This window comes from Ranitomeya variabilis, chromosome 1, assembly GCF_051348905.1.
Source record: "Ranitomeya variabilis isolate aRanVar5 chromosome 1, aRanVar5.hap1, whole genome shotgun sequence".
In the NCBI taxonomy this organism is placed as follows: domain Eukaryota; kingdom Metazoa; phylum Chordata; class Amphibia; order Anura; family Dendrobatidae; genus Ranitomeya; species Ranitomeya variabilis.
Window position 1 is genome coordinate 725745190 of NC_135232.1, and position 26577 is coordinate 725771766.

Genomic DNA, 26577 nt, shown 5'->3' on the forward strand with positions numbered 1-26577 from the left:
TTTTATTATTACTTTTAACATTAGATCTTTTTACTTTTGATGTTGCATAGGCAGCATAAATAGTAAAAAGTTGGTCACACAGGGTTAATAGCAGCGTTAACGGACTGTATTACACTGCGTTATGCCACGGTGTAACGAAGTCCGTTTAACGGACTGTTAAACCGCAATGGGGGCACTGACTGGAGGGGAGTAGGGAGGGGGCACTGACTGGAGGGAAGTAGGGAAGGGCGAATTAAAAAAAAAGAGCAGCACAAAAGAAATGAAAAAAAGTGGACTTTAATGCCTGAACGGCGTGGCAACGTTTCGGATGTGTTATCCTTTCTCAAGCCTGAGAAAGGATAACACATCCGAAACGTTGCCATGCCGTTCAGGCATTAAAGTCCACTTTTTTTCATTTCTTTTGTGCTGGTCTTTTTTTTTTTTTTTTTTTTTAATTTATTATTGGTGATCATTGGATTGCTGGTCAGAAGAGCTCTGCATGTTTTGTATGGTAGTACTTGATGCTGTTCCAATTTATATATATATATATATATATATATATATATATATATATATATATATATATATATATATATATACACACACACACACACCTCCCTCTCTCTCTCTCTCTCGCTCTCTCTCTCTCTATATATATATAAAACCCCTGGCAAAAATTATGGAATCACCGGCCTTGGAGGATGCGTTGCGCCCCAGGGTCCGGGTCATCACAGTAGCATTGCTTTCCTCATGGGGAGAGTGATGTTACGCTTGAAGGCAAGAAGAGATAACTGCAACCAGGTACCACAAACATGCAACACATTCACACTCCAGGCCACCAGGGGGAGCTTTTGATCCTACTTACTAGGTGACATATATATATATATATATACAGTTAGGTCCATATATATTTGGACAGAGACAACATTTTTCTCATTTTGGTTATAGACATTACCACAATTTAATTTTAAACAAAACAATTCAGATGCAGTTGAAGTTCAGACTTTTAGCTTTCATTTGAGGGTATCCATATTAAAATTGGATGAAGAGTTTAGGAGTTTCAGCTCCTTAACCTGTGCCACCCTGTTTTTTAAAGGGACCAAAAGTAATTGGACAATTGACTCCAAGGCTATTTCATGGACAGGTGTGGGCAATCCCTTCATTATGTCATTCTCAACTAAGCAGATAAAAGGCCTGGAGTTGATTTGAGGTGTGGTGCTTGCATTTGGAAGGTTTTCCTATGAAGTAAACATGCGGTCAAAAGTGCTCTCCATGAAGGTGAAACAAGCCATTCTTAAGCTGTGAAAACAGAGAAAAAAACCATCCGAGAAATTGCTACAATATTAGGAGTGGCAAAATGTACAGTTTGGTACATCCTGAGAAGGAAAGAAAGCACTGGTGATCTCATCAATGCAAAAAGACCTGGGCGCCCACGGAAGACAACAGTGGTGGGTGATCGCAGAATAATCTCCATGGTGAAGAGAAACCCCTTCACAACAGCCAACCAAGTGACCAACACTCTCCCGGAGGTCAGCGTATCAATATCCAAATCTATCATAAAGAGAAGACTGCATGAAAGTAAATACAGAGGGTTCACTGCACGGTGCAAGCCACTCATAAGTGTCAAGAATAAAAAGGCTAGACTGGACTTTGCTAAAAAACATCTAAAAAAGCCAGCACAGTTCAGGAAGAATATTCTTTGGACAGATGAAACCAAGATCAACCTCTACCAGAATGATGGAAAGAGAAAAGTATGGCGAAGGCTTGGTACAGCTCATGATCCAAAGCATACCACATCATCTGTAAAACACGGCGGAGGCAGTGTGATGGCTTGGGCATGCATGGCTGCCAGTGGCACTGGGTCACTAGTGTTTATTGATGATGTGACACAGGACAGAAGCAGCCGAATGAATTCTGAGGTATTCAGAGCCATACTGTGTGCTCAGATCCAGCCAAATGCAGCAAAACTGATTGGTCGTCGTTTCATACTACAGATGGACAATGACCCAAAACATGAAGCCAAAGCAACCCAGGAGTCTATTAAAGCAAAGAAGTGGAATATTCTTGAATGGCCAAGTCAGTCACCTGATCTCAACCCAATTGAGCATGCATTTCACTTGTTAAAGACTAAACTTCAGACAGAAAGGCCCACAAACAAACAGCAACTGAAAACCACCGCAGTGAAGGCCTGGCAGAGCATCAAAAAGGAGGAAACACAACGTCTGGTGATGTCCATCAGTTCAAGACTTCAGGAAGTCATTGCCAACAAAGGGTTTTCAACCAAGTACTAGAAATGAACATTTTATTTAAAATTATTGAATCTGTCCAATTACTTTTGGTCCCTTTAAAAACAGGGTGGCACATGTTAAGGAGCTGAAACTCCTAAACCCTTCATCCAATTTTAATGTGGATACCCTCAAATGAAAGCTGAAAGTCTGAACTTCAACTGCATCTGAATTGTTTTGTTTAAAATTCATTGTGGTAATGTCTATAACCAAAATGAGAAAAATGTTGTCTCTGTCCAAATATATATGGACCTAACTGTATATATATATATATATATATATATATATATATATATATATCTGGTAGTCTGTAGGGAAGGTCAGTTAGTTCCAGGAAGGTCCAGTCAGGAGACGGACTGGATTAGTCTGAGACAGCAGAAGGTTTTACGGAGCTGTGCCGTTGCAGTGCAGCAGCTCCTGGAAAGAGACATTGAGAAAGCCGAATACATTGCAGAGAGCGTGCAGGAGAGCAAAGCACAGGAGAGGATACCAGGGGGAGACCAGCCCCGAGCAGGCTGCCTCCTTCTGAGGCGCAGAGACCGGTAGCCAGAACACCGAGGTTGTAAGGACCTCTATGACTTACATCAGAGACCGGCAGGACAGCTGAATTCTACGTTACCTGTCCGACCTAACACCCAGGAGGCACGGTGGCACCCTCCGAGGTCAGGGTATACTAGAGTCCCTATAAACAGCCTCAAGTCACCAGTTATACGGGTTATGTCCTATTCTACCCGGGGGACAGAGAGAGAAATAACATCTGTGAGGACCTTATGTGGAGCTTTAAGCCATAAGGGACTACACCACCGCGGCGCTAGAGGAAGGCTTTTGATTTCCACCTGGGTAAGGGGACTCCTAACTTGCCTTCAAACCGGTGAGACCCTGCCTGCCCTGTGATCTGGTGCTCTGGACTGCGGATGCTGAAGTCTTCAGTAAACTAAGGTAAAGAGACTGCAAACCTGTGTCCTCATTCTTTACTGCACTTCTCACCATCTTCCATCTACACACCGAGAGCCCTGGGGATACACTTCACCTGTGGGAAGTTATACCATCTAGCTGCCATAACATCACCTCAGAGGACCCCTTAAAGCAGTGTCGGTCCCCCACTGACCGAATACCACAGGTGGCGTCACGAACACAAACTTTAGTCCCTTTAAAGACCTTTCCCTTTTATATGGGCCCAGGGCCACGGACCGGGTCACCACCGTGACATCCCCCTGTGAACACCGCAGGACCCGGTACCGAGTACCCCACGGCCCAGGCGGGGCGATCCAGATGTTCATTCAGTTGTTTAATTTTGTAGAAAAAAAGCAGATCACAGACATGGCACAAAATTAAAGTCATTTCAAATGGCAACTTTCTGTTTTTTAGAAACACTAAAAGAAATCAAGAACAAAAAATGTGGTAGTCAGTAATGGTTCCTTTTTTTAACCAAGCATAGGGGAAAAATTATGGAATCGCTCAATTTTGAGGAAAAAATTATGGAATCGTGAAAGACAAACAAACAAAACACTCCAAAACATCACTAGTATTTTGTTGCACCACCTCTGGCTTTTCTAACAGCTTGCAGTCTGAGGCATGGACTTAATGAGTGTCAAACAGTACTCTTCATCAATCTGGCTCCAACTTTCTCTGATTGCTGTTGTCAGATCAGCTTTGCAGGTTGGAGCCTTGTCATGGACCATTTTCTTCAACTTCCACCAAAGATTTTCAATTGGATTGAGATGCGGACTATTTGCAGGCCATTACATTGACCTTATCTGTCTTTTTTCAAGAAATGTTTTCACAGTTTTTGCTCTATGGCAGGAAGCATTATCATCTTGGAAAATGATTTCATCATCCCCAAACATCCTTTCAATTGATGGGATAAGAAGAGTGTCCAAAATATCAACGTAAACTTGTGCATTTATCGAAGATGTAATGACAGTCATCTCCCCAGTGCCTTTACCTGATATGTAGCCCCATATCAATGACTGTGTAAATTTGCATGTTCTCTTCAGGCAGTCATCTTTATAAATCTCATTAGAACGGCACCAAACAAAAGTTCCAGCATCATCACCTTGCCCAATGCAGATTCGTGATTCATCACTGAATATGACTTTCATCCAGACATCCACAGTCCACGATGGCTTTTCCTTAGCCCACTGTAACCTTGTTTTTTTCTGTTTAGGTGTTAATGATGGCTTTCATTTAGCTTTTCTGTATGTAAATCCCATTTCCTTTAGGTGGTTTCTTACAGTTCGGTCACAGACGTTGATTCCAGTTTCCACCCATTCGTTCCTCATTTGTTTTGTTGGGCATTTCCTGTTTTGGAGACATATTGCTTTAAGTTTCCGGTCTTGACACTTTGATGTCTTCCTTGGTCTATATAATAGAGCAAAGCAAAGTCCAGCTCACCATAGTTGACATCTCTGGATACTCGGAGCACGGAACCGCTGTGTCAGGGCGTAGAAGGATCAAAGAAGAAGGAAACATCCAGCTCAATAAAAACAGTATCAACGTGTTTCTGGTGACAGAGCACCCTTAGTCATGATATGTTATCATGACTAAGGGTGCTCTGTCACCAGAATCGCGTTGATACTGTTTTTATTCCTGTTGTTGCTGATGTTTTTATCCTCCACATATATTATTGAAGTGAATAAAGGAACGACACGTTTTTTCACTATCTCGTTGAGCTGGATGTTTCCTTCTTCTTTCTTCCTTGGTCTACCAGTATGTTTGCCTTTAACAACCTTCCCATGTTGTTTGTATTTGGTGCAGGTTTGAGACACAGCTGACTGTGAACAACCAACATCTTTTGCAATATTGCGTGATGATTTACCCTCTTTTAAGAGTTTGATAATCCTCTCCTTTGTTTCAATTGACATCTCTCGTGTTGGAGCCATGCTTCATGTCAGTCCACTTGGTGCAACAGCTCTCCAAGGTGTGCTCACTCCTTTTTAGATGCAGACTAACAAGCAGATCTAATTTGATTCAGGTGTTATATTTGGGTATGAAAATTTACAGGGTGATTCCATAATTTTTTCCTCAGAATTGAGTGATTCCATAATTTTTCCCCTATGCTTGATTAAAAAAAAAGTAACCATTACTACCACATTTTTGGTTCTTGAGTTCTTTTAGTGTTTCTTAAAGCCAGAAAGTTTCCATTTGAAATGACTTTAGTTTTGTGCCATGTCTGTGCAGCACCCCAGAGTCCTGGTCGTTGCAGTACTGTTGCTCTGCCACTAAGGGGAGTGATGGTATGTCCGATGGCACTTAAGGAGTTCACCTGACCAGGTATCACAGACACCAATACACTTCACAGTCTGGCATCCAGGGGGAGCAAAGGGTACTATGTATTAGGCCACTCCTCACAATCTGGTAAAACTGGGGGTTGGATAGGAAGTTAGTCAGAAGCTGACTGGGTTGGAACCAGGCAACATCCTGTGGCAGAGGTTGTTGCGGGGAAAGATTCAGGGGGGCCTAGCGAACAAGACAGAGCGTTAAGGAACCGCGCCTGCACTACATTGCGGCGGTATCTCAAGAAAGGACAAAAAGCGAGGTTTATTGTGGAGAAGTGAGAAACGAGATCACGGCAAAAAGGAGATAACACCAGTAGGAGTCGTGCCGTAAGATCGAGGCAACATCCTACTGAGGCGCGTAGCCGGTGGCCGGAACGCCGAGGAAGTATTAGGCTCCAAGCATTACTTCAAACCAACGGCAGGGCAGTTAATTATAGGTTGGCTGTCTCACCTAAATCACCTAAGCCGACATAGGAGGCAACTGTGGGAGAGGGGCGACACTAGGGTCCCGGGAAAAACTCCAGGCCTACCCGTCATATGGGTGCGTCCTAGCCATATCATCTGGGGGACGGAGAAGAACATCAGAATAGATACAAGTTGCGAGAAAGAACATCAGAAACAGACACAACAGATGTGAGGACTATCCCGTGGTGCTCAGCAGGGAAGTACTACAACACACAGGCGCTAGAAGGTAGGCACTGATTTCCACCTGCAAAGGGAACTCTGGAGGTGCCTTCGGACCGGCCGGTCTCAGCCAGCCCTGTTAGCAGTACTCTGGATTGAGGATCCTGAAGCCTTCAGTAAAGAGGTAAAGAGACTGCAACCCTGTGTCCTCGTTATTCATCGCGACCTACACCACGCACCATCATCTCATCTTTCATTGGACGCCCCTTAGCAGGGTCACGGACCGGGTCTAGCCACCGTGACAACCCCAAGACCGAGACAGAGAGGCCCGGTACCGAGTACCCCGCGGCCCTGCGTCTGGGGGCGCTCCATCTGTGATCTGCTTTTTTCAACAAAATTAAACAACTGAATGAACATCCTCCAAGGCCGGTGATTCCATAATTTTTGCCAGGGGTTGTATAATGTGTGTGTGTGTTTTGAGGAATATTTCCTTTGAAAACGTTGTGTAAATGACGTGGAGAATTACTGTATGTAAAAGCTCATGTTAAAATCGCATTGCAGTTGGATAGCAATCGCACTGCACTCGGATGTAAATTGGATGCTAGGTGTGAAAATCGCTCAGCACTCGCATGACACTCATCCTTTTTTTTGGTCCTGATATCAGAACTTTTTTTTCACACATATGGGTAAGAGCCCTTAGTGCACAACTAGCATCCCAATGTGTGAGCTCCTCTCTCCTCAGAGACTCTGGGTTCTCCCACCCTCATCTTAATTTATTATTCATGATCTTCTGCCATCTGCCTTCTCATCAATCACAATAAAGCCGCTGTGCCGTCACTGCAATGTTCTCCCCATCTCCTCACCAATTCCCAGCTCTGCAATAAACCTGCAGATTCTGTGCATCCAGCCATGAAGTGCGGGAAGCTGTCACACAATCCCCTATGACTATTCATAAACCCTTTCAGGATCGGGCTCTCCAAGAAGACAAAAACAGGACTGCGACTGGGACGAAAACACAAAAAGTTGGGGAGTGTGGCCAGCAGAGTGTCCAACCTGTGCAGCACATTTTGGGACAACTACTAAAATACTCTAATTACAGTTAAAGTCCATTAATCCGCCATCCAATTATTCAGAAACTTCTGCCATCCAGTAATTCAGAAACTCTAATCTGGCATCCAACAATTGAGAAACTATTATAATCTAGAAACCAATAATCCTGAAACTCTAAAAAATATGTCATCTAATAATCCAGAATTCTTATAATCTGGCATCCAATTACCCAGAAATTATAATAACGTGGCATCCAATAATTCAAAAACTAGAATAATGCGGCATCCAATTGTTCAAAATTTGTATAATTTATCATCCAATTATCCAGTAACTCTAATAATCTGGCATCCAATAATCCAAATACTTTTTTATTTTCCCAAAGATACCCCTATGCTGGATTATCAGGAATGTCCCCAATATTCTGGAATTCTGGGGTTGGACCCTACATGAGTGTCTTCTATACCCTGTGGTATATTTCAGATTTGCGCTCGGCTTCTGTTCTGCTGCCTCATTATAGAGCGGGGACCGCGCAGCGGGGAGACGGGTGACCCTGCTATTAATACGCCGGGGCGCCCTAGATGGGAACATTACAAGGTTTCTTTATTTAGTTCCTGTAATGGATCCAAAAAAGTGACAGCAGCTGAGAGAACACAGGCTGATAACAGCGAGCAGGTCACTACAATAACACACATGGTCTAATGATGTGTCCCACAGATGATCAATGACACCAAAACTGGGAAACTGCTGTAATAAAACAGTATTATCGTCCTGCTGGGGGTTGTAGTGTTTATGTACAGTGTATAATAGAATTATTTACAGTATGTCCAGTAGTCGGGTTATGTTGGGAGTTGTAGTGTTCTGTGTGTAATGCAGCAGTGTTCGTGCAGGGTGACAGATAGGAAGGGACCACAGGAAAGTTCAAAACAAATGTCTTTTAATGTCCAAAAAACTCACAAAAGAAACAGCATGCAGAGTCCTCCAGATTGCATTCGGGAACCAAGACAGTCTGTATCCGGGACGGATTGCTGTGGGCGACTGCACCTCCGTACTATGCTGAGGGGTGCCAGGCCTTTTGGCTCTGCTTGGCTCCGTGTTATCTCACACAGGCTGAATCTTGCAGAGCCACCCGCTGCAAGTTTACAAACCAAATCTGACACACCCATCCCTTTGCTGCCGGGTTTTTAAATGAAATCTGTGACCATGGGCCACTTGTAAGACGCGGTCTGGAGGGAGCGAACTGCTCCACTACCATCTTGTGGTTCGCTCCAAAAATAAAAGCCCATGCCTCATTTTCTTAAATATGCCTTGGGCAAATAGCTTACCCAAGACCAAACTTTCTTTTATTTTGCATTGCAATCACAGCTATGCCTGTGACTGCAATGCACTCCCACGGCCTTAATATGCTTCTTTGCACATCCTGGGGGACACATAGCGACCCTCACATATAACACCGGTCACTGCCTCACATGTGTAAGGATACATTAGAAGTGTAATATGGTCACGTCCAGTATACAGAATATAATATTTATAGGTTTGTAGAGGTCTTATGTCGGGGGTTATTGTACCCTATGTGCAGAATATATTTAATAGGATCATATTATAGCCATTTAAAGGGGTCTTGTCATTCTGGGTGTTGTTGTATCTAATGAGTAGAGTATAACAGAATTGTGCTATAGTCATGTTAGGGGTTGTAGTACCCTATGGGTAGATTATAATAGGATTGTATTATCGTCATTTCTAGGGGGTCATGTTGGGGGTTGTAGTATCCAAAGTGTAGAGTATAACATAATTGAGCTCTAGTCATGTTGGGGATTATATGAAATTGTAGAAAGCATATAAGGAACCCAAACAATAGAACCATCATGGTACCATGCAGGGAAACCTAAATGGATACAAGTGTGCAGGACACACCAAGAAGTAACATAACCACAAAAGAAAAAATAGTGTACCAGTCCTAAAGTAGAAAAAATCAATTTTATTAGAGCTAAAAACTATGAGACAAATCAAACAGTGACAGCAATGGGTTAAAACCAGCGCACAGGCCGTAGCTACAACAAAAGAGGAACAACATGGCACCCATTATAGAGAACATAATGGTACAAGCCCACATGGAGACCATCCATAGGCAAATAATCTATATATGCTCCATAATCCACTGTGGGAACGCATATGAACAGGACAACATATGGGCTGAAACGTACCGGTGTAGATAGAAAATAAATATACGGCAGGTACCGTGATGTCCCCTTCCTCCTGACGCGCGTTTCGGGTGTCCCTTCCTCAAGGGAGGCATACCCGAGATGTAATTCCCCGTCTTCATATACAGGAGCCACCGGAAATCCATCAACTCAAATCCCGCCCACCACGCCGATACACATGGGCCCATGTGATCAGGCGCGGGGGGACGGAATAGAGGGACGGAAAACCGGAAGTGTGTGTCAGAGCTGTAACCGGAAATGTGGAAGCGGCCATCTTAGTAAAGGTAAGGTGCGCCCATAAAGCAGAGCGCACATGCATACTTAATACATATATGTATATACATTGAAATATACCCAAAAATAAGAAAAAAGAAGCAGAAAGACAATAACAAGCCATAAATATGCAATATTATAGAGACCTCATATGGTATGATGCATGACCAAATAAATAAATATTGCACACAGATTGCAGCAATATGGCAACGTGCCATGGGTAATACACCATATCAAATCAAAAGACCACACATAGTGAACTTAATAAAGAGACACAACTAAATTCACCGATGCAAAAGCAAATATACATAAATGCACAAAAACAAAAGCCAAAAAACGCTTGTACCATTATGTTCTCTATAATGGGTGCCATGTTGTTCCTCTTTTGTTGTAGCTACGGCCTGTGCGCCGGTTTTAACCCATTGCTGTCACTGTTTGATTTGTCTCATAGTTTTTAGCTCTAATAAAATTGATTTTTTCTACTTTAGGACTGGTACACTATTTTTTCTTTTGTGGTCATGTTGGGGATTGTAGTATCCAAAATGACATATTCAATCAATCTCAAGAAACCAAGGCCAAGTAGCCATAGACAAAATGGCGAAACAGAAAAAGTGAAATATAAGTAATCTTGCTTACCTATGGTGAAGGAGAATTGAGTGAGCCCACCAGCACTGCCCCGATGCACGTTTCATGTATAGCTTTCTCAAGGGGAGGTATCATATGATGGTGTCCTATCCAATATTTGTACTGTGGCCACAGGTGCCAGTTAAAACGGAGCATATTTGAAGTACACCACCACGTGACTATAGTCAGTCTCTGCAATTGATTTATTGAGAGAGGACAATAAACTCTAGTCCCATACCCAAATAATAATTATGTGCTATATGAATGTCTTTTCATTGATTATGCTACAGTCATGTTGGGGGTTGTAGTGTTCTGCATTGTATTACTTTCATACTTCTCTTACACATGAACATCTTTACACTACGTGATTATCATCCAGTCTCTGCAGATTCAGTGCAGCACTTCTCTCTGCCGGAGATCAACGGCCGCCTCATTAGTTACCTCTTACTGTATAATTATGGAAACAGCTGAGGAGCAGGGGGTAAAGCAAAGCAATTAATTTAACCAGCAGTGCACCAATCAGTGTGGCAACAGGATGCCCCATCATCGCCAAGACCACAAAACCTTCACAATTTGTTCATTTGTAGCAATCCCTGTGGTAATTGTGGATTCTTGAGGATAATTTACCTTTAAGCACACTTTGGGGGACAATAAAATTTTGTTTCTTCTACATTTCATACATTTTTTACAGCCTATATTAAAGTAGATGTCACTGATAGGAACAGCGCCACTCTAATCCTCAGGTAGTGTCCGGTATTGCAGTTGAATTAACTTAATGTGACGTGACTGACCTAAATAGTGACCTCCCTTCTACATGAACCCCATAGCAGCAGTAGTAGCTTACCCTATGTGTTCGGACTTCCGTATCTCACCTTTTTATTGCCTTGTAGCACATAATAACCACTATGAAGAGGACGACGGCTGCCAGAATGATGAGCAGGAAATGCCACCAGGTCTCCTCCACGCAGCACTGCGGGATCTTAACTGAAAAGACAAAGTCACCGGGTGAGTTGAAAGGATATAAAGCGATAACACGGAGACCCCCAAACTACAACTCCCAGCGTGCTGCTAAAAAATTACTGACCGGAGAATAGTACAACAAAAATAAGCCCTAAAGTAACACATCACTGCAAGATCAGAATCGGTCCGCATAGGAACTGTGTGCAAAAAATGATATTGTGGCTTCGATATATGATTTCAGACTTTTTTTGAGCAAACAGTGGGCTAAGAATATGCAGTACAGTGCAAAAGTTTTAGGCAGGTGTGGAAAAATACTTCAAAGTAAGAAGCTTTCACATAGAGCAGAGTTAGTAGTTTTTTTTATCAATTAATAAAATGCAAAGTGAATGAACATAAGAGAAATCTAAATTCCATCAGTATCTGGTGACCGATGTCTCCTCCTTCATCAATAGCTGGCGACCCAGGGTCGTACTGGCCCATGCACTGACACCTGCTGGCATACTGGCCAGCAGCTGCCTAAGGCCCTCACTGCTCTAGGGGCCCCCAGCCAGTGGCTATGGGGCCCCTGAGTCAAGGGGGCCTGCCCTGTGCCAGTGGAGCAGCAGCGGGTAAAAGGAAGCCACGCCTGTCCCCGCTGCTAAAGAGAAATGAATATTCACGCTTCTCCACGCCCCCATGGGCATGGAGAGGAGTGAATACCATTTCACTTTAATAGTGGGCAGCATTAGCAGCAGGCTGCAGCTAACACTGCCCGCATGTAAAGCCCCACCACCACCGCACCACTCTCTCACACTCACACACAAAGCACCGCACTACATACACGCACGTCTCAGAGCACATCCCAGCGTGCGGTTTCTGTCCGGCGCTTTCTGTCTGAGACAGCGCAGCTGGATGACGTCATCATTCAGCGTGAGACTGTTTCAGATAGAAAGCTGCCGGCGAGGAAGAGGCTGCCGGGATGTGCTGTGAGAGGTGAGTGGTGCTGTGTGTCTGTCTGCGTACGTGTGTGCGTGTGTGTATTTGGTGTGATGCGTTGCTTTGTGTGTGAATGTAAGAGAGTGGCACAGTGGTGTGTGTGTGTGTATGGGGTGCAGTGCTTTGTGTGTGTTTGAGTGAGATAGAGTGGTGCGATGCTGTGAGTGTGTGTATGTGTGTGTTGGAGATGGGTGTATTGGAGATTGGCAATGATGGGGTCGTGGGGAAGGATGATGGGGGTGGTGGGGAAGGAGGCGATGATGGAGGTGGTGAAATGGGCAATGATGGGGTTTTGGGGAAGAAGGTAATGATGATTGTGGTGGAAAGGACAATGATGGTGGTGGGGGGAGGCAATGATGGAGGTGTTGAAATGGGAAATGTTGGGGGTTTTGAAATGGGCAATGATTGGGTTGGTGGGGGAGAAAGCAATGATGGTTGTGGTGTAAAGGACAATGATGGTTGTGGTGGAAAAGATAATGGTGGTGGTGGAATGGGCAATGATAGGGGTTGTGGGGGAGAAGGCAATGATGAAGGTGGTGGAAAGGGTAATGATAGGGGTGGTGGGGGAGAACAATGATGGAGATGGAGAGGGGCTGCATTATACCCCATGAGGGGGGCTGCATTATACTTTATGAGGGGGCTACATTATATTCTGTGGAGGAACTGCATTATTCTCTCAGGAGACTACATTATATTCTGGGGGCCTACATCATACTATATGAGGAGGCTACAGTATACTCTATGGGGGGCTACATTATATTCTGTGGTGGGGCTGCACTATTCTCTCAGGGGACTACATTATATTCTGGGGGCTACATCATACTATATGAGGTGGAAAGTAGCATTATGCCCTATGAGGGGGCTACAGTATACTCTATGGGGGAGCTGCATTATACTATATGATGGGGGCTGCATTATACCCTATTAGGGTGCTACATTATATTCTATGGTGGGGACTGCATTATACCTTATGAGGGGTTGCATTATATTTTGTGGGGTGCTGCATTATATTCTATGAGGTGGGCTGCATTATATTCTATGAGAGGGGGCTGCATTATATTCTATAAGAGGGGGCTGCATTATATTCTTTGAGGGGGGCTACATTATATTCTATGAGGGGGGCTACATTATATTCTATGAGGGGGCTACATTATATTCTACATAATTAAGACGTGTTTTACCGCACAATTGGTGGTCTTGTGTTTATTTCTATGTAGCTGCATATTGGGCCCCAAGAATGATTTTCTCTGGTGGGCCCAAGGTGCTCCGTCGCTGTGGCGACCGCCCATCGCCTCCATCATCAGAATCTGGTGACCGCCCGCCTCCTCCATCATCAGTATCTGGTGATAGCCTGTCACCTCCCTGATCAGTATCTGGTGACCGCCCGTCACCTTCATCATCCATATCTGGTGATCGCCCGTCTCCTCCATCATCCATATCTTGTGATCGCCCGACTCCTCAATCATCAGTATCTGGTGACTGCCCGTCACCTCCATCATCAGTAGGATCTCAGTGGGAGGTTGCTCCAAACATCTTGGAGACCTGACCCCAGATCTTCTGTGTATGAGGCTTGTGCGGATCCTTCTGTCAGACAGACGGGATAATGTGAGATCAGGGCCCCAGGACTCCAAATATTGATGGCATTTACATTTTCCTTTGTTCATTGATAACAATAAACTAATAACTCTTCTATTTGTGAAAGTTTCTTACTATGCAGTAATTTTTTCCACACAAGTCTAAAATGTTTGCACAGTACTGTATAATGTATTGTGCAAAGCAGCTCTCGGATGGTGGGGCAAACAGGTCTCAAGCGGCCATCATATTTTACGCTGCCTGACCTTTCTTGTCAGATGAACATATTTATGTCATATTGGAGCCGCAGAGTAATAGCAAATATCGATCCTGTGCTCTGAGGAAAGACAAAATATCTGATGGACACTAATTAAAATGAATGACAGTACAGGCGAGGAGAGCTAGATCTCTGCACAAAGCCTGTGTACACCTTCACAAAGGGTAGAGAGAGGCGCCTGTAGGACAGGAGTCTACAGTCCATTACTCCGTTATCAGCCAATACTGGGGGAGAAGACTGTAGGCAGGTGCCCACAATCAGTCACACCTTGCTAGGAGCAGCACCTGTCTTGTGAGCTCCAGCACTTCGAGGAGGAGTCCCAGAGTCTGCCTCTCTTCTTCCCAGGGAGAGGCAGGCTTCCTGGGAGGCCGGCATGGCTTTCCAGGCTTCTCTATCCCATTCTGTGCCAGCGGGGCACAGAGAGCAGCAGCAGCAACCGGCCCAAGAGGGAGTGAGGAGGTCAGGACGGGTGAGAAGAACCGTACCTACTTACACCAACCCTGAGACGGCTCATCGTCCGCACAGAGAGGGAGACAGGGGAACCCCAGGCCCCAGGAAGAAGAGCCCAGGAACATCCTGGGGGGAAATGAGCTCCGGCAAGTCGACGAGTTCTTTCTCCTCCCGAGTGATCGCTATGTTGCGTGAGTACGATGACGCCGGCAAAGCACTGACCGGGCTGAAGGAGGAGCTGCGTGAGACCCGGCTCCTGAACACCGGAGCCTCTAACAAGGAAAGACCTGCAACCTCCCAGAGGTTTAAAGCCCTCAGAGATGAGTTGGTCCGGTTAGTGTTCCACCGAGTTAGGATTGAGAAAAGCGCAGGTCTCTTCTTGGAGAGGTTTAAGAACCAGCTGCGGTTCAATACCTCAGAAGAGCCGCCAGCCAGCGTCCTAAGTGAGGAGGAGGAGGACGACGATGTGGCTGTGACTGGAGTCCGACAAGCTGGAACAAGCCAGGAGAGTAAGTCGCAGAGCCGACAACAGGGAAGCCGCCCCCCGGCACAGCAGAGGACTTCGACAGCACAGGCTGGAGTGTCAGCGGATGAAGAGGAGGAGCGCGGTCTGCTAAAGGAGATCCGAGAGCTGGAGTCTCCAGTGAACCTGGACCGCTTTTCCTTTGGGGAGGGCGAGCCAGCAGAGGAAAGCAAGAAGAAGAAGAAGACAAAGAAGACTGCACGGGAGGTGGTGAGTTACAAATATGTACCAATGGCAGATGTTACACCTACCACCTCCTGTGTAAACCATACCAAACCTAAAGGCACAGGCTCTGCAATGGGTCCGGGGCATAGACAAGGTGGGGAGAGGAGAAGGATGTCTGGCAATGCTGCCGTTTGTGCGGGGAACAGTGCAGGGGGTGAGGCTGTGGAGGTACTCACGGTGCCGGACATAGGGGACCCCGAGGCGTTTCCCTCCCTGCCCTCTGTTGCTAAGCCAGTTATCACTGGGGCCGAGGAGGGTGAGGGGAGATGTCCACGCCGTTGCGAAAGGGGGACGGTGTGGGCAGACTCCATCCATGCTCAATACGGCTGAGCCGGCCGACGCTGGGGCTGTGGGGGGCAGGTCTGAGAAACATGGTGCGGTGAAAGGGGGGCGCACTGTTGTGACAAGGGCGCAGTGCGCCTCAACGGAGAAGCACAGAAAAAGCAGGAAAAATCATCTGCGGGGAATACTGGGTGCCCTGCTGCGACGGGGGGACAGTGTGCTCCAGCACCCAAGCGTGACACCAGGACCCTGAAGTCTGTGGGTGCAGGACAGGTGGCGCCCTCCAACAAGTAGCGGGCCCAGAATAATAAAGTGCAAACTGCTGCAGTAGGGGGGCAGGGTGCTCCAGAGACACAACACAGAGCCAGCACCAATCAAGGGAAAACGGGTGTGGTGCTGCACCCCTCCCCCAGTCCAGCAGGTGTGAATGCAGAGAAGCCAGACAAGGGAGGATGTGACTGTGGAAGATGTAGAGAACAGTGAAACAAATGGTGGTGAGAATAGTGGTAATAAAGTGACGGGAGGTGGTGGCAATGCTAAGGGGAGTGAAAGGAGCTATGCAGGAAATGATGGGAGTAATAGTGGAGTGAATGGTGGGAGTAGTAGAGCTGCAAATGATGGGAGTAGTAGTGGAGTGAATGAGGAGAGAATTACTGGTGTTGGTGGAGAGGAACTGGGTAGTGGTCCCACTGCCCCCCCCAGCGGTGGCGGGGCTTCCGCCCCAAGCTATTCAGGACCTGTCACGGCTGGTGGTAGTATTGCGCCCTTGTCTGGTGACCCTGAGGATGGTGACTTGCAACAGCGCTTCCTGGACGCTCTGAGGAAAGGAGAGAGTTCCATCAATGTAGAGGGGAGGGAGGTTGATCTGTCTTTCTGGATAGAGAGACACTGTCTTTCCGCCTTCTGAGATAGAGGGGCAGAGACTGTCTGGTCTCTGCTGACACCGGGGTAGCGGAGTAACTGTAGGAACGTGGCCCGTCTCCAGTGGGTAAGCAAGGATGCCTGTCCTGATCGGTCAAAGCTTGCTGAGCTCCTGCTGGGGATGGGCTTCACGGCATATGACATCTTCGCCTTGATCCATCCCTATGGGACCTCCTACTTCGATGTCAGCTTCGTGAGACCGGAGGACCTTGAGCTTTTCTGGTCTCACCATGAGCTGGCTCGCGGTCACCCCAAATGGCAGGGTTTCTTCCCTGTTGCGATATCCCACCAGAAATCAGTCAGGAAGGTGACCGTTTTGACCAGTAACGAGTCAATTTCCTGTGTGGACATCTCCACCTTGGTTGGACGATACGGTGACATTGTCGGTATTCCCAAAAAGACCCTCGACGACCATGGTATCTGGTCAGGGGCCTGGACCTTCATGGTGAAATTGAAGGTTTCAGGAAACACCGTTACCCATATCCCTTCCTCAACATTTTTGGGGATGGACAGAATCTTGATTTTCTACCAGGGGCAGCCTAAGGTCTGTCACAGGTGCGGCAGCCCCACATACTTTAGTGCGCAGTGTACCACCCAGAAATGCGCACTGTTCCGATTGCGTTGCACTAAACAGGATAGTAAGTGAGGCACGCCTGGTGGATGTCCACATCCGGCACAAAACAGGCCACGCGGGATTCACCTTTTTTAGAGGTAGTCAGTGCAGGTCAAGGATAGACAGGTTTTATTTGAAGGAGGAGGCCTTCTCCTCGCCATTGTCGGTTGTGGAGGTGGAGTTCTCCCATCAGTGTTTGATTATGTTTTCTCTGAGCGTTACAGAGACTCCTCAGATGGGAAGAGGTTATTGGAAGCTGAATTCGTCACTCCTTGAGGAAGAAGGTGTAAGACGGTCCTTTGAGGAATTTCTTCAGAGCCAGGTACCGCTGCTGGGCCTAAGTAACACTAAGTCAGAGTGGTGGGAGATGTTCAAACATCGGGTGGCGAGATTCTTCCAGCAACTCTTGAACCTCCGAACCCTGAACAGGGATAGCCTGTATCAGAGCCCGAGGAGGTATCCATTGTGAAATCCTTACTAAAGAGGTGTCAGTACAATAGGCACGCATCTTTGTTTTTTGACAGGGATAAGGGAAATACTACTCGCCCGACCCTTACAGAAGCTGCAAGATGTCAGTGAATAGTAAGATAGTGACAGGGCTGATAGACAGTACGGGATCCCTGAGAAGGTCCAGATCAGGGATCTTGGAGGTCGTTCATACTACTCGCACCTCTTGGGAAAGAAGGAACTGGATCGTGACAGGATGTTGGCTTTCCTGGCTGAGTCCGTTCCTGAGCCAGGGGCTGACCTCTCGCTGGGCGGTTTGGCAGAAGCGATCAAAGAAGAAAAAGTGAGACTGGCGATTGATGGGCTCAGGCCCCAAATAAATCACCAGATCCAGGTGGCTTAACATCTGAGCTCTTTAGGACCTTTAGGGACTCCTTGGTCCCAGTCTTGTCCCCGAACCCCAAGGACATGCCAAAGTCCTAGGCAACAAATTTGGCCAGGGTGATTACCCCACGAAAAACTGGGAAGGCAGAATCAAAGGTGTCACCAAAGAGTGGACCAATGGAAGGGTTGGTCTTTGATCCTGAGGGAAAGGGTTGACCTGTGCAAAGCTTTTCTGCTCCCCTTGCGAATCTATCTGGGCAGCGTCTGTGCCTTGCCGGTGCCTCTCTGGACACAAGTCTACAGTCTGTTCTTCCAGATTTTATGGGGGAATAGACTAAACCTAGTCAAACGGGAGGTCACTTACCGCATGAGGAGACTAGGAGGGTTGAATATGGTGAACCCCATGGTGTTTCTAGTGAACACCTTTTTGAAAGTTAACCTGGCAAACCTCTGGAAAGAGAGGGCTCCTCCGTGGGTATTCTCCTGCAAGGGATGGTTTCAGCCTTTCTTCCAGGAATGGGAGACAGGGGGAAGATTGAAGGTTTTTCGCACACAGCACGGGTATCTCCTGGCTTATGTTATCCTGGCTCTGAAAATGTTGCGCCAGTGGGGTCTGGGAATGTGGGAGGTGAGGTCCCTCTTAAGGAAACTCCTCGAAATGCGGGTCTCGCTTTCGCATTTTCAGAGACCATTGGTCCTCAAGGACTGCACAAGTCGGGATCTAGAGGTTGGGTTGAGTTTGTTAAATTCTAGCAGGATCCCCAAGAAGTATTGGGACTTGACATGGCGCTGCTTCCAAGGTAAGTTGTCTGTGAGGGACAATTTGAAGTACAGGAGCTCCGAGGACAGGAATTGTCCCCGTGAGGCTTGTGCTACCATGCTAGAAAGCATGGAGCACTTCCTGCTTAATTGTCCCTTTAATACAGAGGTGTACAACAGGGTGGGCGCTTCCATTGGTTGGCTGCAGCTGGCCACTCTGTCCTATTCCGAGTGGCCTATGCAGCGTTCAGAGACCTCGGGAGAAGGGACCGGGCCACTTTATTCTTAGTCAGCGCAGTGGTCAGGTATTTCACGTGGAACGCACGAGTTTGAGTTTCGACGCAGAGTAAAATCTTCTGTGTAGTTGAAGTTTGTAGCAGTATCCTAGATGCTCTGGTGAAGGTGCGTTCTCTGGAGTGCGAAAGACTGTGTGCCCGGAGGGCAGCCCATCTTTAGAGGGGTTTCTCCTTTGGGGTACCTTAGTCCATTAGCACTCCTATCTCCTGGTGGTGGGCTGATGTCTTTACACCCTAGGTTTTTGTTTTGTATTTCTGTCTCCTGAAATAGAAGGTTTGCAGGCATCAAACTTGAGCCTTGGGTGGTGAGTATGTAGGTTGTGTTCTGTGATGTGGTTTATGTATATATTGTATATAGTGTATTGTATATATTGTGTATAATAGAGAGTCTTAGGTTGGGAGGGGGGATGGGGGTTTAATGGCAGTGATAAGAGACTGATCTGGCCTGGCCCATGCCCCGACCGGGGAAAAACTTTGGGGCCTGATCCTAGCTGACTTAATTCCTGAACTTTGTGGCCAGCGCTGGATCAGGGGTGGAGGGTTAAGGTACCGTCACACTAAGCGACGCTGCAGCGATACAGATAACTATGCCGATCGCTGCAGTGTCGCTGTTTGGTCGCTGGAGAGCTGTCACACAGACCGCTCTCCAGCGACCAACGATGCCGAGGTCCCTGGGTAACCAGGGTAAACATCGGGTTGCTAAGCGCAGGGCCGCGCTTAGTAACCCGATGTTTACCCTGGTTACCAGTGTAAAATGTAAAAAAACAAACAGTACATACTCACCTTCGCGTCCCCCGGCGTCCGCTTCCTGCACTGACTGAGTGCTGGCCCTAACAGCAGAGCGGTGACGTCACCGCTGTGCTGTGCTTTCACTTTACGGCCAGCGCTCAGTCAGTGCAGGAAGCGGACGGCGGGGGACGGGAAGGTGAGTATGTACTGTTTGTTTTTTTACATTTTACACTGGTAACCAGGGTAAACATCGGGTTACTAAGCGCGGCCCTGCGCTTAGTAACCCGATATTTACCCTGGTTACCATTGTAAAACATTGCTGGTATCGTTGCTTTTGCTGTCAAACACAACGATACACGGCGATCTGACGACCAAATAAAGTTCTGAACTTTAATCAACGACCAGCGATATCACAGCAGGATCCTGATCGCTGCTGCGTGTCAAACACAACGATATCGCTAGCCAGGACACTACAACGTCACGGATCGCTAGCGATATCGTTTAGTGTGATGGTACCTTTAGTGCAGGTGTGTGTTTATATATAGTTTAACGCCTTAGTGACGGAGCCAAATTTTTAAAATCAGTCCAGTGTCACTATATGTGGTAATAACTCTGGAATGCGTCAACATATCCCAGTGATTTTGAGACTGTTTTCATGGCACATTATACTTTATGATAATGGTAAATTTAGATCAATATGCTTTTCGTTTATTTATAAAAAAAAATATAAAAAATATAAGACATTTGAGAAAAATGTTAAAAAAATAGCAATTTTCAAACTTTGAATGATTATCCCTTTAATCCAGATAGTCATACCACAGCAAAACAGTAATAAACAACATTTCCCTCATGTCGGCTTTACATCAGCACCATTTGTAAAATGTTATGTTATTTTGTTTGCTTTTTAGGAGGTTTAAAAATGTAGCAGTAATTTCTAATTTTTTCAAGGAAATTTACAAAATTTATTTTTTTAGGGACCTACCCATGTTTTAATCGCCTTTAGGGGTCCTATATATTGGGAAACCCCCAAAAGTTATACCATTTTAAAAACAGCACCACCTAACATATTGAAAACTGCAGTCAGGTAGTTTATTAACCCTTGGTAGCTGCGGAGACACCATCACGTGTTTCTCAACGCAAGCAGTAAATAGCCAGGCCTTTCCCCGGGAAGGAACAACCACGGGAAGGGCAGCATCCAATAAAGGAAAACATCCAATACAGGAAAACCACCTATTGCAAGCATGGTATCCATCCCCGAGGCCAATCATCTGTGCCTTTACAGCCTTTTTACTAGGCACTGCTCCTAATAGCCAGATTCCTACTCCACACTGATGAGGGGCAAATACCCCGAAACAGCTGTCTGTGGATGGATACCATGTTTTGGCATAGGTGGTTTTCCTTTATTGGATGCTGCCCCTCCCGTGGTTGTTCCTTCCCGGGGAAAGACCTGGCTATTCACTGCTTGCGTTGAGAAACACGTGATGGTGTCTCCGCAGCTACTCTACATGCATTTGCATATTTCCCATAAGGGATGGGGCAGTGTTCTAGATCACTGCGTTGAGAAACACGTGATGGTGTCTCCGCGGTGTTGGATGTTTTGGTCTCCCCGAGGCCAATCATCTGTGCCTTTACAGACTCTAAGGCGGCTATTTGGTCATGAATTGCCAAGGCAAACATCAGGACCACACAATCATGATCTGAGGGCAACAATTGGTATAATGAGGAAGCCCCCACACTGTTAACCATTTATATGATTTAGTCACTATTGACAGCAGCCTCTAAGGGGTTAAACAGATTTGGACGGTGCAAACACTGATCGTGGCTGATACAGCAAGTTGTCAGCTATAGTGGACAGCTGTCAGCTGCTGGATTGTCACCTGTATGGGGAGGCTATTCTCTTATTTCTCAGCTGAGTTAAAAGATGTATTGGCGGTCATTAAGGGGTTAAAAAAATAAATAATAAATAAAAAAATTGTTAATTTTGTATACTGTTTTGTGTTTAGGTTTGTTGTAGGGTGAATGTGGTGGTGTAAGGGGGTGGCTGTAAGGTAAGGCAGTGGGACCAGTAGGTATTTGTTGTGTTTGCGGTGTTGTATAATATTTGGTTTAGTGTAATGTGTTTATAGTGTGTATATTGTATATAATGTTGTATATAGGATGGTGTGAATGTAGTTGGGGTTGTATATAGTACTATGAATGAAGCTGGGCCGGGGGTCTTACATGATTTTATACTATTTATTATTTTACGGGGGTATTCATGTAGTTATGGTTATTTTGGTTTTTTTTTCCCCTTAGTTTTGTTTTCTTTATTTTATTTGAATTTTTATTTTTTGTCTCTGATTTGTAGGTCAGCAACTTTCTCCATTTTGTTTCCATTTCTGGTTTATTCCTCGTGATTTGTGTCTGATTCTGTCGTCTGATTGGAGTTTTGTTCTTATGTTTTGTCGTGTTGTGTTTTATTTTGTAATATATCGTAGTTGTGTCACGTTAAGTATTTTTCTATAATAAAAAAGACCTACAATCTATTACTCCCTGTTATCAGCCATTATTGGGGGAGGCAACTGTAGGACAGGAGACTACAATCTATGAAGCCGGGGTCACACTAGTGAGTTTTACGGATGTATGAGAGGCGCAAAAACAACGCATTGCACACGGACCAATCATTCTCTATGGGCCAGCTCCTATCTGCCATATATTTCGCAGGTGTATTTTACGTACTTAGAAAATTGCAGCATGCTGCGTTTGTCAGCGTATTGTGCAAAAAATCCACCAATTAAAGTCTATGGGGGCAAGAAAAATACGGATTACGCACGGACCATCAGTGTGACTTGCGATAAATACGCAGCGGTGTTCTATAGAAAAGCCGGTAATTCAGTGCGGTGTACAGTAAAATCACGCTGACAGGTTAGAATAGAATAGATAGAATAAATGTCTACACATAGCATAGGTATATATATATATATGTCAAACTGTAGAGCGCTGCGGAATATGTTGGCGCTATATAAAGATCATTATTATTATATGTCACGGAGACACATATATATATATATATATATATATATATATATATATATATATATATATATACACACATTTTTATATTTCATACAGCACTAGATAGCTTAAAAGCCGGTAAATCAATTGCCGGCTTTTGCTATCTCCTTATCAAACCCGACAGGATATGAGACATGGTTTACATACAGTAAACCATTTCATATGCCTTATTTTTTTTACATATTCCTCACTACTAATGTTAGAAGTGTCTGTGTGCAGAATTTGGTGGCTCTAGGTGTTCAAATAAAGGGTTAAATCACGGAAAAAACTGGAGTGGGCTCCTAAGCAATTTTCCCGGCCAGAGTGGGAAAGCCAGTGACTGAGGGCAGATATTAATAGCCTAGAGAAGGACCATGGTTATTGGTCCCCCCCGGCTAAAAACATCTGCCCCCAGCCACCCCTAGAAAAGGCACATCTGTAAGAGCGCCTATTCTGGCACTTAGCCTCTCTCTTCCCACTCCCCAGTAGCGGTGGGATATGGGGTAATAAAGGGTTAATGTCACCATGCATTAGCAGGCTCCTGGTTGTAAATTTACTTAACCCCTTCAGATGGATTTACAGCGTGGGACATGACTGGTCACCGGAAAGGTATGGGATATTGTTGCTTTTTTTTTTTTTTTTACAGAACAATAGTCTATATACGACTTCTGGCAAAAATTATGGAATCACCGGTCTTGGAGGATATTCACTCAGTTGTTTAATTTTGTACAAAAAAGCAGATCACAGACATGGCACAAAACTAGTCATTTCAAATGGCAACTTTCTGGCTTTAAGAAACACTAAAAGAAATCAGGAACAAAAAATTTGGTAGTCAGTAATGGTTACTTTTTTTAACCAAGCATAGGGATAAAATTATGGAATCACTCAATTCTGAGGAAAAAATTATGGAATCATGAAAAACAAACAAACAAAAAAAACACTCCAAAACATCATTAGTATTTTGTTGCACCACCTCTGGCTATTATAACAGCTTGCAGTCTGAGGCATGGACTTAATGAGTGTCAAACAGTACTCTTCATCAATCTGGCTCCAACTTTCTCCGATTGCTGCTGCCAGATCAGCTTTGCAGGTTGGAGCCTTGTCATGGACCATTTTCTTCAACTGCCACCAAAGATTTTCAATTGGACTGAGATCCGGACTATTTGCAGGCCATGACATTGACCTTATGTGTCTTTTTTTCAAGGAATATTTTCACAGTTTTTGCTCTATGGCAGGATGCATTATCATCTTGAAAAATGATTTCATCATCCCCAAACAAACTTTTAATTGATGGGATAAGAAAAGTGTCCAAAATATCAACATAATCTTGTGCATTTATTGAAGATGTAATGACAGCCATCTCCCCAGTGCCTTTACCTGACATGCAGCCCCAGATCATCAATGACTGTGGAAATTTGCATGTTCTCTTCAGGCAGTCATCTTTATAAATCTCATTGGAAAGGCACCAAACAAAAGTTCCAGCATCATCACCTTGCCCAATGCAGATTCGAGATTCATCACTAAATATGACTTTCATCGAGTCATCCACAGTCCACGATTGCTTTTCCTTAGCCCATTGTAACCTTGTTTTTTTCTGTTTAGGTGTTAATGATGGCTTTCGTTTAGCTTTTCTGTATGTAAATCCCATTTCCTTTAGGCGGTTTCTTACAGTTTGGTCACAGACGTTGACTCCAGTTTCCACCCAGTCGTTCCTCATTTGTTTTGTTGTGCATTTCCTGTTTTGGAGACATATTGGTTTAAGTTTCTGGTCTTGACGCTTTGATGTCTTCCTTGGTCTACCAGTATGTTTGCCTTTAACAACCTTCCCATGTTTGTATTTGGTCCAAATTTTAGACACAGCTGACTGCAAACAACCAACATCTTTTGCAACATTGCGTGATGATTTACCCTCTTTTAAGAGTTTGATAATCCTCTCCTTTGTTTCAATTGACATCTCTCGTGTTGGAGCCATGATTCATGTCAGTCCACTTGGTGCAACAGCTCTCCAAGGTGTGATCACTCCTTTTTAGATGCAGACTAAAAAGCAGATCTAATTTGATGCAGGTGTTATTTTTGGGTATGAAAATTTATAAGGTGATTCCTATTTTTTTCCTCAGAATTGAGTGATTCCATAATTGTTCCCTTATGCTTGGTTTTTAAAAAAAGTAACCATTACTGACTACCACATTTTTTGTTCTTGATTTCTTTTAGTGTTTCTTAAAGCCAGAAAGTTGCCATTTGAAATGACTTTAGTTTTGTGCTATATCTGTGATCTGCTTTTTTTTCTACAAAATTAAACAACTGAATGAACATCCTCCAAGGCCGGTGATTCCACAATTTTTGCCAGGGGTTGTATATATATATATATGGACTGTATATAATCTTTATTTTTTATATAGCGCTAACATATTCCGCAGCGCTTTACAGATTGCACACATTATCACCGCTGTCCCCAATGGGGCTCACAATCTAAATTCCCTATCAGTATATCTTTGTATATATGTTTTCACGAATATTTGAGCCCATGGATCCTTTATATGTCCATTTTGCAAGCCGGCGAGAAAATCTCACTGTACGGATGCCATACGGATTACATATGGAGGTTTACATGCGCAAAATACGCAGCCACACCCTGACTACGGATGACATACGGATCACTGTTCAGGGAACATTTCTGCGTATTTGGTCTGTAAAAAATAGACTGTATTTTTATACATTGTGTGTGACTCCAGCCTTAGGCCGGCCTCACACTCAGCGTATGTAAATACGGTCCGTTTTTTACGGCCGTAATACGCAGAAAAGTCCCCAAAATAGTGGTCCGTATGTCATCCGTAGGCAGGGTGTGTCAGCGTATTTTGCGCATGGCATTTTCCGTATGTAATCCGTATGGCATCCGTACTGCGAGATTTTCTCGCAGGCTTGCAAAACCGACATCTAATGGATTTATGTGCTCAAATGTTCGTTTAAACATATAGACAGTGTATATATATATACTGTATATATATATATATATATATCATTGAGACACATATATATATTCTGTATTTATATTTAATTCAGCGCGATATATGTGAAAAGCCGGTAATTCAATTGCCGGCTTTTCATTTCTCCTTCCCAAACCCGACATGATATGAGACATGGTTTACATACAGTAAACCATCTCATATCCCCCTTTTTTTGCATATTCCACACTACTAATGTTAGTAGTGTGTATTTGCAAAATTTGGGTGCTGTAGCTGCTAAAATAAAGGGTTAAATGGCGGAAAAAATTGGCGTGGGCTCCCACGCAATTTTCTCCGCCAGAGTGACTGAGGGCAGATATTAATAGCCAGGAGAGGGTCCATGGTTATTGGCCCCCCCTAGCTACAAACATCTGCCCCCAGCCACCCCAGAAAAGGCACATCTGGAAGATGCGCCTATTCTGGCACTTGGCCACTCTCTTCCCACTCCCGTGTAGCGGTGGGATATGGGGTAATGAAGGGTTAATGCCACCTTGCTATTGTAAGGTGACATTAAACCAGATTAATAATGGAGAGGCGTCAATTATGACACCTATCCCTTATTAATCCAATTGTATGAAAGGGTTAAAAACACACACACACATTATTAAAAAGTATTTTAATGAAATAAACACACAGGTTGTTTTAATATTTTATTGCTCTCTCAATCCACCTGAAGACCCTCGCTCTGCAAAATAATAAACCAACAATATACATACCTTCTGTTGATCTGTCACGTCCCACAAAGTAAATCCATCTGAAGGGGTTAAATCATTTTACAGGCAGGAGCTGTGCTAAAGCAATATACATACCTTCTGTTG

At 44.8% G+C, this 26577-nt stretch overlaps 1 protein-coding gene across 2 annotated transcripts in view; it reads right to left on the minus strand.

Annotated features, from left to right (window-relative positions):
• Nucleotides 1–26577, minus strand: part of PRIMA1 (proline rich membrane anchor 1) — an 84838-nt gene that overhangs the window by 19771 nt on the left and 38490 nt on the right. For both annotated transcript variants that reach the window (XM_077268245.1, XM_077268253.1), the window contains exon 4: nt 11184–11295. In XM_077268245.1, coding sequence (XP_077124360.1) covers nt 11184–11295 — 112 coding nt within the window. The remainder of the gene's footprint in view (nt 1–11183; nt 11296–26577) is intronic.